A 14,160-nucleotide genomic window follows, 5' to 3' on the forward strand; every position below is an offset into this window, starting at 1 on the left:
ATACGTCATTCTCGGGAGGATCGTCTTAATTAAAGTCAGTCTGAATAGAACACAACAGTTAATGAAGGGCAGACTCACTAACAAATCACCATTGGATTATGTTTTGACTTCCACAAATATCACGGCTGTATCGTTGCATTACAGCAAAGCTTTGGGGGGGAATGTTCTCCCACAAACATCTCTCTCTTTTGTCTGGAGATTTTCTCTGATATGACGGTCATGTTCCAGCAAAGATGAAAATGTTCTATTTGCGACTATACAATTGCGTTAACTTTCCTGCCACTGTCATTCTTTCAGTGTTTTGATGTAACTAGGGTTACCCTCCTTCCACTTTGCAACATTTCATTTTGGTTAGCAGTCTATGGAACAGTAATTCTTAGACATCACTAAACTGACTAAATCCACAAACTGGGTTGTCATGGTGATGGAACAGTAAAACTGTTTTTGGCTAAAGCTTACATAGGCTACTTACAGTGTAGGAATAGCTATAAGACAGCATACAGTATGTGTTTGCAAGATTTTTAAGCTACATTGATTCTACTTATATTCTGGGCTTTCTTAGATCTGATTGGAAATCTAATGCATTTACTATTCACCCGCTGACCATTATGTAGCTCCAAAATAAAACTCACAGAGATCACACCAGTTTATTTGCATGTGCACACATGGTCACAACAAGATGTTCAAACAATAATGACATCAGAACGGATGTCGCTTGGGCATGATGGACAAACGAATCAACGAATGCCCTTCTAATGGCATCCAGTAACTGACTTGAAACTTCCTCTGGTCCTTCTGGCAAGTCATTTTAACAGTTTTGTGGCTTCCTTTGCTCATAGCCAATGATAGGATGTCTGTCAGATTTATAGATGACAATCCACGATGCATGCAAAAATTGTGAGGTGATATTTATCTTTTTGGCCAGATGCAAACTTTTTTAAACAAACCCATTCTTTTTATTTCATACAGTCACATAAAACACAGTATTATTCTTTCAAATATCCTTTCCTTTAGTACACAGTGGATGTCAAACACAGTTTAAAGCACATCAGATGGTGTAAAAAGAGAAAGAGTGACTGAGGCCAAAAAGAAAAGTTAGATGCGAGTTGATTTTTAGATTCGGTGGGGGTTGTCTGGGTTAAACTGATGGGGGTTGCAGCTGTACTCCGCCTCTGTCCTCTGGGACGATGATGTCATACACGAGAGCGAAGATGCAGAGATTGAAAAAAGGCTTACACTAGCTTTTACCAAAGTTCCCTCAAGGCAAGTCAGTTCACGTGCCTGCCATCCCGGCCACGCCAGCTGGCGTATTGACTAGCCATCTAGTCAATAAGCATACTGTACAAGTATCGATCAACTTGAATGAGGAAAAACCCACCATCTCCAAAACCGTTTGGCAAGATTACAGTGGAATAAACGATGACACACCAGCAATAAAATGACAAATTATACCACTATTCTAATTGTTTCTCAATGAGACTTGACACAAAGCATATTCAACATTTTGCTTAAGTGTTGCTTCGCTGCATTGTGATACTCAAATGTTTGATGTCCAGGGAATGCACTGTAAGTCATGACAGTATCCTATGTATATTCAAAAGAGAACCCGGTCTCAAAGTAATGCCTCTAACTCAAACCTTAGAATCCTTAGAATTGTTCAGACACCAAAGACTACAATTGTTTTCACATTCATCCAATACCAAAACGCCTGAGCTCTCCTCACAACTTTTTTTCCATGCACTCTTAATGAGATTGTTCACCCAAAACTTAAAATTCCTTCATCATTTACTCACCTCGAAAGTCAAATCTGTAAAAATCTGTATACATTCCAAATCTGTATACATTTATTTGTTCTGATAAAGCTATCTGGAAGAATGCTTGTAACCAAACAGTTCTTGGGCAGTTCTTTGAGAAGTTGAGACATTACTGAGAACTGAGTAATTATATAGTAGTATTGTTTAGCGTTTTTGTTCCAGTTATACATATACATTATACAGGTATAATGTTTAAGAGTTTGAGAGCATTTGAGTGAAATTATTCTCATGATCTTAAAAAGGTTTTGATCTGAAGGTGCTTAAATGTCTGAAATAAGTTATATAATTGTGCAAATATACGCTTTTTTTATTACAAACTAACATTTTGTTTAAAAACATGTATTTGAAATGGAGGACTTTGGCGCAATAAGAGCACAGAACAGATGGAAACTCGTCAATATTGTTTAACAAGCATCTCAGGGTGAAACCGCAAGAAGCTGCAAAGAGATAAAATGCGAAGAAAACATTTCTGCAAATTATAGGCAAATGGTAACTCCACTGAAGATGTAACAAGTTTTATTATTATTACTATTTCGATTTTTCAAAGATGAATAAGAAATGAAGTGTTCTAAAACTTTTGACCGGTATGTGAGTTGGATATTTAGTTCAATGGTAAAACTTACAGCCCTGCATCCGACATGTTACGTGTTTTATCTGTTACTCACATCACTGTACTGTGTTCAGTCTGTTAGTTACTTACAGATGCTCATTAATATTGAAGAAACAGAACCATTACAATACTTATTATTTCACAGATTGAGACCTTAACCTTTTTTCAAACACTGCTGTCAAAAGTAGAGAATAGTTTTCTGGAATACGGTCATGCAGCTATATACACAACAGAACTGGCTTTGACTCATTCATTGACTCATAGCAAATGTATTCAGATGTTCTCACACTGTATATTAAGATCTTTGCTGGAGGAATCAGACCTCTGGGGCTCACTCTTTTTACCCCACTGACTCAGCTGTTAGTTCAAGCCCTGTAACTTTTCCATTCCACAAAAAATCCCAACAAGATGTTTCTGCCACCCACTGCTGCCAGTGGGCGACCAATTATCCGATTCATAAAGAACTTCACTGATGCTACGCTGGACTGCAGTGAGAAACCAACGTTGACAGAGTCATCCCAATTAAAAGCTGATTAAAAGTTGACACTTCGGGTTAATATGAGCGTTAAGCTATTCAAAGCTTAAGCAAAATGTCGTTAAAAACTTTGTAGACGGAACTGCTTATAAACCCCTTAGGAGACAGATATCTTGCATATCAGCTCATAAGCATAGATTACACTTAACCTGGGGGAGGGGGCGGAGCCGAGAGGGAGCACTGGTAGACTTGTAAGAAAAAAAAAAACATGAGTCAAACTAAACATCTGGCCCGGTGACAGAAATCACTGAATCATCTGTGAAGGGCCAAGCCGTCTCATTTTATTATATGAAGGATTAAACTTCATGCGTGGTGGTGTTTATAATAAACACAGAAAGCAAAGAACACAAAGTCTAATGATGTTTAAACGGGAGATCTTTCAGCGTAGTAACATCCATACACAGAGAGAGGAGTAAAGATTTAAAATGATTGGGTGATGACATCAGCCCCGCTTTTCCGTGAATGACCTGCAAATAGCCTTAGGGATAAGAAATACAGACTTTCTAGATCCAGTTGTATCAGAAAAATGACTATATTTTATTAATCATATGTATTATGAAAATTGGCCATTTCAAATGAGAACTAATTTGGCCATCTGCATTCTGAATCCACTTTTGTTTCAGGGTGATAAAACACTACTGAGAACTGCTTTACCTCCAGGAAAGAATTAATTAAACTGAGAGTTTGTATCATATGGTTCAAAGTGGGTGCATGGGCCGGTTGCATAAACTGCTAAGACTAGTCTTACAAGTTGTGCACCTAATTCTTTTCTTCAAGACTGGTCATAACTTCTTCAATTCAGTTACATAAAAAGGTAGATTGGTCTCATTGAAATGTGAAAAGTAAGACGGATTAGTCCTTACTAAATGCTAGTCTGTGAAAATAGTGAAAATGGCGGTTTATGCAACTGGCCCCAGATTCCTAAACCATACGTGGAACATCTCCATTCGATTAGCACAGCAATACTCTTCTTTAAGATCTACTCTGACCCTTCAGATAGAAATGGCGAATTGTGTTCACATAAATGCACAATGTAAGAACTTGTATTCAGAATTACCCTCAAACCTTTACGCACGGATTTGAGCTTAAGTCGGGGTTTCTGTGTGGCTGGTTGACGCTCTCTTACGCATTTGTGTAAGGGTAGTTCCTCCTCCCGGCGGAATGTGGAGGTCAAATAAAAGCGCTCCACACTTCTGAGCTCTCCGCAGACTACAGAGGTGCGCAAGAGAGTAGGAGGCGCAGGACGCACAGAGGAAACTTTGGAGAGTAGCTGTGGGAACCCTGAAAGCCGCAGCGCGTAAAGTAGTAAATCTACTCAAGCCACTACCCTAAAAAAGAAGATTTAACCACTGCTGCGTAACTTTTGTTTCATCTCACCTGTGAAAATGTCCGGTGGCCGTTTGGGCACGGCGCTGGCAGTGGCTTTGCTCGCCTGTGCTGTGCAATGTATGCCGAAAGGGACGAATAAACACAGAAGACAAGCGCATGAACATTCGGCGTCCTCCGTGTCCCAAGGTAGGCTGATCTGCGATCACGTGTTTGTTAGCTTTTGTTTGGATTTTTTGACGTGCCTTGATAGAACAGTCGGTTTAGACGCATCTTTGGTTTTGCGCAAACAAATAAACAAAATGAAAAACAACTTCTCAAAGAAATAAGCATAAACAGGGTTCATGTCTTTCTGATATTATGGTTGGTTCATAAGTCGTAATATTTTCGAGCTCAAAAGATTGCCGCTGTGTCTGTGCAGATGGTTGTATTGAGCAGGGTCGCTTTTATGGAGTTGGAGAGCAGTGGGAACGCAGCTATCTGGGCAGCACTCTTCTCTGCACTTGTCACGGAGTGTCTGGTATAAAGTGTAAATCAAAGCCTGATGGTGAGCTTTTTTACATTGGTTTTGTTATTTGGGACGGTACTTTGGATTAATAGTAGACTAAGAACTGTAAACATAAAGGATCTTTACGGGAAATGAGATAATAGTATTACAAATACTGTTTCCAGCGGAGGAGACTTGCTATGATAAAGTTAATGGCCGCTCCTATCGGGTTGGAGAGACCTACGAGAGACCCAAAGATGGGATGATCTGGGACTGTACGTGCATTGGCTCTGGTCGAGGGAAAATCAGTTGCACCATTGCAAGTGGGTAGACCAGAACTTTTTTTGCCGTAGCCTGCTGTGTGAGTATGCTGCTGTTTACTTACTTGGCCTCTGTTGTAGACCGCTGTCACGAGGGGGGTCAATCCTACAAGATTGGAGACACCTGGAGGAGGCCCCACGATACTGGAGACTACATGCTCGAGTGTGTCTGTTTGGGCAATGGGAAAGGGGAATGGACGTGCAAACCTGTTGGTGAGTCTGGATGTTCAATTCATTGTGGTGGTCTTGGATTTCATATTAGAGTTGATTCAGTTCATTTCAAGTTTGTTCACATTTTTTCAATGTTGCATTGTTTCAAAGCGGCTTTACATTACAAAAAACAATCAATACGTGGCATTCAAAGATTTAAAAAACGTTTTTTCCCGTTTTGCTCAATAGCGGAGCGCTGTTTTGACAATTCAGCTGGGACATCTTATATGGTTGGTGAGACCTGGGAGAAGCCCTACCAAGGCTGGATGATCGTGGACTGTACCTGTCTAGGGGAAGGCAGTGGACGCATCACATGTACATCTAGAAGTAAGCAAAATAAACTGCACCCTTGTTAGGAATGCGAAAATGTCACTTTAATAATCCATTTCAAAACATGTCCAATGCAAACTCACTGGCATCATTGTAAAGTTGTTAGAAGAGGAGGAAACTTTAACCTCTGTGATTTTTATGTGTACTCTGTTTAAATGATGAGGAGCAGATGTGTGCTTCCAATGTGTCATTTTTCTGTGTGTGTTTTGTACATCACAGACCGCTGTAATGACCAGGACACACGCACGTCTTACCGCATCGGAGACACGTGGAGTAAGACAGATTCTCGCGGACACGTGCTGCAGTGTTTGTGTACGGGTAACGGCCGTGGAGAGTGGAAGTGTGAGAGACATGCCTCGCTGCACACCACCAGCCTGGGTAACCACCTCATCGATGCTCTTCTTAAAGGCACAGTTTACCCCAAAGTGACATTTCTGTCACTGTTCAACCACACTTTAAAAACATTTCACTGTTGCTGGATGACAAAAGCTTTCCAAAGTTGGTTTTTAACTCTCCTTGTTTCTTCTAAAGGAGAATAAATGCCTCCATTTTCACAGATGAATGAACACCTTCTTTAATTGACAAACACATTTGGAGCGGTGTGGAGACTAACATCTTTTCCTTTTTGTCAACTAGGTACCGGCTCTCGTGTGGTTACCAACGTCCAGCCCGCCGTGTTCCAGCCTGTACCTGTGCCCGAATACCCTGCGGAGGGAACGTGTGTGACAGACGCAGGTGTTTCGTATTCTCTGGGCATGCGCTGGATCAAGACCCAAGGCAGCAAACAGATGTTGTGTACATGCTTGGGGAACGGCGTCAGCTGTGAAGAATGGGGTTCGAATCCTTATAAACCGTTTATTGTCTGGGAGGTGTTTATTTTTGATTGAATTCTTTACTTACCCGGTTGTTGTTCATTGTGTGTATGTAAGCAGATAGCCAGACTCGGGTGTATGGTGGCAGTTCAGACGGCCAGCCTTGTGTGTTCCCGTTCGTGTTCATGGGGAAAACCTTTTATTCGTGCACTTCTGAGGGACGCGACGATGGACAGCTCTGGTGCAGCATCTCGTCTGACTTTGAGAAAGATCACAAATTCTCCTTATGTACTGAGAAGAATGGTGAGATTCATATACTATGCAGAATATAAATATGCACTTGTTTGGTTACAGTTTTCAAACAGCACCTCTGTATCGATGTTGCTCAAACTTATCTGTTTTTTTAGTTATGGTTGCAACCAGGGGAGGAAACTCTAATGGTGCCTTGTGTCAGTTCCCTTTCCTCTACAATGGTCAAAATTACACCGACTGCTCTGCTGATGGCAGAAGTGACGGAATGAAATGGTGCGGCACCACTTACAACTATGACAGAGAGCAGCGCTTTGGCTTCTGCCCCATGGCAGGTAAGTGCCAGTTTTACACCAGCAATTAATGCTTGAGCCTGAAAGAGGAACTTGTAAGGACTTGACAGTAGCTTGGCACATATTAGGATTGGGAATTATATTGTTATTAAAGCCCTGTAGACCTGTTACATTGCAGGGTTGCAATGAATCGGTGTAAGCAAAGCAGTTTATCTTTTATTTAACAAATTAAATGTTTTCTACAGAAAACCATCCTACATAATGTAAAAAACATTCGGTGAAAATTTAACTTAAATCTTTATTGACCGAGTATTACTTTCTTTCTTCTGCAAAAACAACAGAAGATATTTTGAAGAATGTTGGTAACCAAACAGTGGCAGTACGCATTCACTTCTGTGCAAAGACACACTAATGCCGGTTAATGGGCACCGCCGTTGTTCGGTTACCAACATTATTCAAAATATCTTCTTTTGTTCAGACAGAAAGTCATACAGATTTGAAATGTCAAGAGGGTGGATTAATAATAATAGCATTTTCATTTTTTATCCCTTTAATGTTTGCAATCAAACTTTGTTGCTTGTTATCTTATAATTCACAGACAGGGTCACACATTCTGTAACTTTTCGCTAATTTACTTGCCATCATCACATTGCCAACCTGTTTTTTTCCTCTTTTTGAAGCTCTATTACACAAGGATTTTTGTGTGTCATTTATTGTGTATCATTTATTGTCATCTTTACAGCCCACCGTCACTATAAGTTGTAGTCCTGTAGCAAGAATCAGCAACTTTTTGATAAATGCTTAGTGGAGAATTACAAAGCAAACACATTTGACAAAACAATCATTCTTTGGGCTATGCTTTATAATTAAACCTTTTGCCCCTTTAAGGTTTTTTAGCAAAGTTTGAATAGATAAAAGTGTTTTTACTTACAACGTCTCGCACTCTTTTCAATGACCTTGAGGTCTGTGTGGGATGAGATCTCATAACAGTTGAGATGAGGATGTTAACAATGTAAAGCAATAAATCACTCAGCACCTCTTCAGCCATATTTACATAAACACCTCGTTCTGGCTGAGCTTTGATGGCTGTCTGTGACACTGAGGTGTCAGTTAGAGCTCAGATGAACCCTGGGGTGTTTATTGATAGTCACCTCAGTATTAGGACATGCATAGGAACATCAGTCTGTTTGTGCTGCTGTGAAGTGTTTGTTTAATGTGGGTTGAATTGTAATATTGCAATGGTGGTTGAATTTCTGTCTCGGCACAGGATCCATTGTCAAACATTTGCAGTATTTAAAAAGTAATTTATGTATTTTTAATTCAAATGCTGTGTTTGTCTTTTACCTCTCAATGGGAAATAAAACTTGCTTAACTTGAGAAGCAGCAGCCATTGTTTAAGCACAAATTTACGTCCGTGTCTGATCGCCGTGGCCCCTCGGCTGTGTGGGGATGCAGTCTGACTGAGGTTGGCCTGGGACCAGAGTCTAGTTGGCAGTGGAGCACATACATCTGGCTATGCTCCAGGGCAGCTGTGCTCAGATCAGCCTCCTCTTTTCCTCCGCTCCTAGCCTTGGATCTCCAATATCAACCCCTTTTCCGATAGACCAATCAGTTATAAAACAAAAACTTCTTTTGGGAATGGAACCGAGTTTTAGAATGTTTTTTTACACTCATATGAGTCATTTAGTATTGGTCATTTTACCTTAAAGGCACAATAAGGAAGAATTTGATTGTGAAATACCCAAAAATCACTTGCAAATTGTGATATATTTCATGCAGTTGTGTACTTACATTGTCCCGAATGTTCCCAAGAATGTGCAAATCCAGAGAAATTCCTATTTAAAATGATGGCCTGTCCCTTGTCTCCCTTGTCTTTGTCGCATATAAGTGACTTAAAATCCGGTGCTCCGCAATACTCTAAGTTTCTGGTTGTTGAAACTACGCCAACATGCAAATGCAGAAGTGGTTACACAGCATCTGGGATGCAGCATCTGTTGTTCTGTTATTATAGATCACGATTACTCTTTGGCTAGTAATGGAAACCCCAAAAAGTATAACTGTTTAAACACGTAAAACTGTGTAGCATTACGCTACCAAATCAATTAACCAAGTCAAATATAATTTGCGGGCTAACGTAGCATTACATCCCACGTTTGCAAGCTAATTCACTACGATGACATAAAATAAAATGCATTAATTACCTCATCCGTAAACATGATGGGCGATCTCCATACGCCTCTGGATGGTGAAAACGGCTTGTCCCATAAATCCTCTATCCTACATAACGTCATTTAGCTTCGCTTTTTGTTGTTGTTTTGAAAGTGCACCATCTAGCGGTCCAAATTTACATCTTGTGGCTTTAATTGACTTCCACATTACTTGCGCGGTTGTTTACGCTGTAGTCTATTGTCCTGGCTCAGATATAGGCAACTGATCCTTTACCCCATTCTGATTTTGCTTTTTCCTCAACACTTACTTTATATGTAACTTTGATGTTAGCATAAAAGCCACTGGAGTCATCACTCCATTAAATACATCCTGAAATACACATATTCTTGTTATTTGTTAAAAGCAGTTATTTACTAGTTTTAATGTATTGACATTTGTTTTTTATCAGAAGAGTAGAATTTAATGTAAAGTCATTGAAAAATATCATTAAAAACACGGAGCTGCTCCGACATGTAGCACAACTAAGCTTCCAGCCACCCGGGGTCGATTCCTAGCTCACTCCTATACCCCATTCCCTTTTCTCCACCCTGTAGGCCTTCTTTTCTCTCCTATGTATATTCATTCCTATCAAAATTAAGACATAAAAGCCAACAAAATATGTGTATTGGTCACTGAGATGCATAGCTGTACCTTTCTAGAACATGTTAGAGTTTTATATGACTGATGTTCATGATGTTGATCTTTATCTATGTCCATTAGCCCATGAGGAGGTGTGCACCACCGGTGAGGGTGTGATGTATCGCATCGGCGACCAGTGGGACAGACGTCATGACGTTCTGGGTCACATGATGCGCTGCACGTGTGTTGGTAACGGACGTGGAGAATGGAGCTGCATCGCCTACTCGCAACTGAAAGGTCAGAGGTCATAGCTGTCTGTGTCTTAATCATAGGAATATTAAAGTTTCCTTTTGTCGTAATCTCGCTTTTCCAAGTTTATTCACGTGACTAGTGAAAGAATCTTTTGTGTATCCGTTATATAAGTGTTTTTTATGTTTCTTTATCATCCAGACCAGTGCATTGTGGATAATTTGACGTACGAAGTAAATCGGACTTTCACTAAACAACACGAAGAGGGCTACATGATGAACTGCACATGTTTCGGTCAAGGCCGTGGACGATGGAAGTGTGACGCTATCGGTGAGCTGACGGTTATCTTTGCTTATTTCACGTTTTCGTCAATTAGAAGAACCATAAAGTGTTTTTGGTTTCATGCAGAACACGTTGAGGAATTGGGACGTTTGCTTGCATTAGCTTAAAACAGTGGTTCCCAAACTGGGGGTCCCAGATGGATCCATTTGATGAAATAAAGAAAATGATCATACATTGTATGCGATCAAACTTCAGAAAAAGACCAACCAAAAGAACTGATGTTACAGAATTGTGTAATTTAATGTTTAAAGAAAATTATTAGTTTTTTATGATTCTTTATTTGGTGGCCGCAAAGCGATTGACCCTATACAAAGGGTGCCAAACAATGAAAATGAGAACCACTGGCTGCTACAAGGGATAGTAAACGTTTACAGAATTTTCGTCGTTGGGTGATTAGATTTTTTTGTCCTTTTTAACTGAATGTTTCTTGAAGCAAATTGAGTGTCTTTCTCTTTAATTAGGGGCCTTAGGTTTAGCGGATTTAACCTTGTTTCCTATAAATGACCATGCTAATGATTGGATAATGACCGCTCTAATTTCCATTTGTAGATCAATGTCAAGAGCCGGAGACCAGAGTCTTCCATCAGATCGGAGAGTCCTGGGACAAAATTATTCAAGGAATCCACTACAAATGTTACTGCTATGGAAATGGCATTGGAGAACTGAGCTGCGAGCCTCAGCAGTCTTTCGCTGGTGAGTAAACAGTATCTTTTCGGAAGACGTTTTATGAGGCATATGTTCCCTCGCTCGTACACACATATGCGGTATGATGGTTACGCTGTGTACTGCTATAAGTAGTCTTGTGGGCATGGGTGGGGAGAGGTTTAGAAGTAAAGCTTTCCAGATGTTTACTGAGAGCAAGAGTGCCGTTTGCCTTCACTCCCAGGTGTTTTGTTGAAGTGACGATCGTGATCCGCTCCTCCTTGTGATCTTTACTTTTACAACTTTTAACAAATGGTCTGTGTTTGAAATGAAGTATGTTGGCTTTAGATGTCCTCATCCACACCTTGCTTTGGCTGGTTCGACGTTTGCCGTCTGTTCTTTTGAAGTTCTCTGGATGGGGAAAGACACACGCCCAATCAACACAGCTGTCTCCATCAGCCCCCGTGGGCCTTTTGGCGCTGTTTGTTTGTCTTTGAGTTTCCCTCATCCTGTGTTGGGATTATGTTTGATTTTTAACCAAACCTTTGTCCTTGTATTACCACTGCATGTGTAAAGTCATGCAAAGATTATGTGGTTTCCATTGTTAATGGTATACTCGGGTCACATCATTTTAATGATAAGGAGGCTTTGTAGTTAGTCTTAAACTTATTAGAAAAGAGGGCTTTTTGTTTTCATTTTATAAACAAGCACGGCACTCCCCCATGCTAGGTCCAGAAGTGTGCATTAATAATGTTGTTTTTCTGTTTCGGAGAGCATATTGGGGTCAGAAGTGGTTCCTTTTTGTTTAAAGTGATTGTAGGCAACCCCAGAGCAATAATGCTGGATAATGGCGGCCAGCTGTGAGAAGACTGGGAACAGTGGGGGTTAGGCTGGCGCAGGCTAGCGGAAAGTAATGCAGACTAAGTGAGTTTTAAGTGCTGCATACAGACTAGCAAGCCAGTGAGCTGTCATGGCAATAATTGGGAGAAATGGAGACCAGATTGTAATGAAAGCCTGGGACCCGAAGCCATTTGGTGACATTGCCATGTGAGACTTAAAAAGCATTTGTCGGGAAATTGGTCATATAAATAATATGAAAGATTTACCACTTCAGAAATGTTACACGCTGCTGAGGGTTTCGGTATTGTTATTATTGCCGGAGAGGCTTGTGTCTAGATTAAAAGCGTGAGGCCGTGAGTGGTGGTCTTCTCTCACATTGCCTTTGGTGCCCAGACCGTGGTAAGAATCTCACATATTCATGCTACGTTTCCCATTTCTGCGTTTCCCAAAAGGAACAGAACGCACTATCATGCTAAAAACATTTGTTACTCTATCTAAGGGCACCTCTGACAATCTTAATATATCTTCTAAGATTAGAAAACCTCCTTAATATGCCAGTTGTTGTCTTTTACATATGAAAACACCGGTCAAATACGTTCTACTTTATTGTAACCAGCATTTGTTATTTTAGTAATAAAAGCCCTGTGACTTTCTAAAATTATGTCCAGTAGTCTCGCCTAGCCAGACCTTTGTCTAAACACCATGCAGTCTGACTCTGGACCACACAACAATACAGAACTGTTTAGTTAGACAGTGCTATCTGTAACTTTTTATGGTTATGATTATATATAAAATATTTATCATTTAAAATATATACTGTACGCCTATACATAGTTATTATACACAGTACACACACATATATTATGTAAAACAACTTTTTTTCTCCGCAAACAACTCGTAGTGACTTCTATCTAGATATCAAAATAACAAAATGCCTTATTTTGATTTCCAGTCAAAAATCCTATATACCTTTAGTTCTCTTTGTTCTGTAAAGTCAACCAATCAGATTAAAGCTTACCAGGATGAGGAAGTACTTTGCTGCTTTGTGTGACAGAAGCATCAGTAAACGGACAGTCCATAGGCCATGACAAGAGACTAGTCATAAAAGTAATATAGACCTCTACACAAGACATAAACACAGATCCAGATGCACTTCCGGTTTCATTTTTTAAATTTCACATATATAATTTAATTTTAAAGATATTTGTTTAACATTATGTGTCGCTTATTAATATTCTGTTGTTTGTATTTTGTTTCAACGTTTGTATAGTGTTGAAAAATGTCATGATTGGAATGCCAGAGATACTCATACACGATGTTCAATTGTCTTTATATATCAGGTGGTCATCGTCCAGTTCAGGTGATTATAACAGAATCTGGCAACCAACCCAACTCCCACCCTATCCAATGGAATGTCCCGCCTTCTGCACACATCACACAGTACATACTCAAATGGAGACAGGTGAGTTTCTACTGTCCTGCTGGCCCTTTTGCTCTTGGAAACCAAATGAGCATATTCATTGAATACATTACTATTCCATATAAATCACGAGAGCAAAAACTTACTTCTGAACAGAAAAACACTCATAGCCAGTGGATGGAGGTCAGTATTCCAGGCCATCTGAACTCTTACACCATTGCTGGACTGAAGCCAGGAATCACCTATGAGGGTCAACTCGTCAGTATTCTGCATTTCGGACGTCAAGAAGTCACTCGCTTTGACTTTACCACAAACTACGGCTCCTGTAAGTTATTCACCACACTTCACAATCATCAATGACATTACATCTTGAGCCAGCTCAGTTTTGTTGCTTTTGCTAATGTTCGCCTTTCCCTCTATTCCCTAGTGGCGCCCTCTGAAGGAGTGACCACCCAGCCCCCTACGGTCGTGGACACCTCCGAGTCTGTGACTGAGATCACCTCCAGCAGTTTCGTCATCTCTTGGGTGTCCGCGTCCGACACAGTGTCTGGATTCCGGGTGGAATATGAGCTGAGTGAGGATGCAGGTCAAACTGGAAAGCCCATTGTGTTAGGTCAGTATTTTCATTTGCAGAGTGGTTGGACCTCATTTTTCTATCATTCGCCTAAATTGAGTTGATGGACTTCTTGATGGACCAGAATGAATTCTTCAATTGTTTTTTTTTCAATTCCAGACCTGCCTCATACGGCTATGTCAGTGAATATTAGTGAACTTCTTCCAGGCAGGAAATACACAGTTAATGTGTATGAAGTGACTAACCAAGGAGAACCTAATCTGATCCTTACCACTTCTCAAACTACAGGTGAATGTCTTTTTCAGTTCTTGTTTTGGTTT

General features: G+C 40.3%; 1 protein-coding gene across 2 annotated transcripts in view; it reads left to right on the top strand.

Annotated features, from left to right (window-relative positions):
- Window positions 1-4,192: 4,192 nt before the first annotated feature.
- The window catches only part of fn1a (fibronectin 1a), a 43,205-nt gene continuing 33,237 nt past the window's right edge, over window positions 4,193-14,160 (top strand). For both annotated transcript variants that reach the window (XM_079463557.1, XM_079463558.1), the window contains exons 1-16: window positions 4,193-4,474; window positions 4,707-4,832; window positions 4,958-5,095; window positions 5,174-5,305; window positions 5,492-5,629; window positions 5,852-6,010; window positions 6,269-6,466; window positions 6,565-6,747; window positions 6,852-7,028; window positions 9,915-10,070; window positions 10,224-10,352; window positions 10,914-11,057; window positions 13,187-13,308; window positions 13,423-13,591; window positions 13,694-13,879; window positions 14,000-14,128. In XM_079463557.1, the coding sequence (XP_079319683.1) occupies window positions 4,345-4,474; window positions 4,707-4,832; window positions 4,958-5,095; window positions 5,174-5,305; window positions 5,492-5,629; window positions 5,852-6,010; window positions 6,269-6,466; window positions 6,565-6,747; window positions 6,852-7,028; window positions 9,915-10,070; window positions 10,224-10,352; window positions 10,914-11,057; window positions 13,187-13,308; window positions 13,423-13,591; window positions 13,694-13,879; window positions 14,000-14,128 (2,416 nt within the window). In that variant the 5' untranslated portion in view covers window positions 4,193-4,344. The remainder of the gene's footprint in view (window positions 4,475-4,706; window positions 4,833-4,957; window positions 5,096-5,173; window positions 5,306-5,491; window positions 5,630-5,851; window positions 6,011-6,268; window positions 6,467-6,564; window positions 6,748-6,851; window positions 7,029-9,914; window positions 10,071-10,223; window positions 10,353-10,913; window positions 11,058-13,186; window positions 13,309-13,422; window positions 13,592-13,693; window positions 13,880-13,999; window positions 14,129-14,160) is intronic.

The sequence above is a fragment of the Barbatula barbatula genome (genome assembly GCF_947034865.1).
Source record: "Barbatula barbatula genome assembly, chromosome: 9".
Classification (NCBI taxonomy): Eukaryota; Metazoa; Chordata; class Actinopteri; order Cypriniformes; family Nemacheilidae; genus Barbatula; species Barbatula barbatula.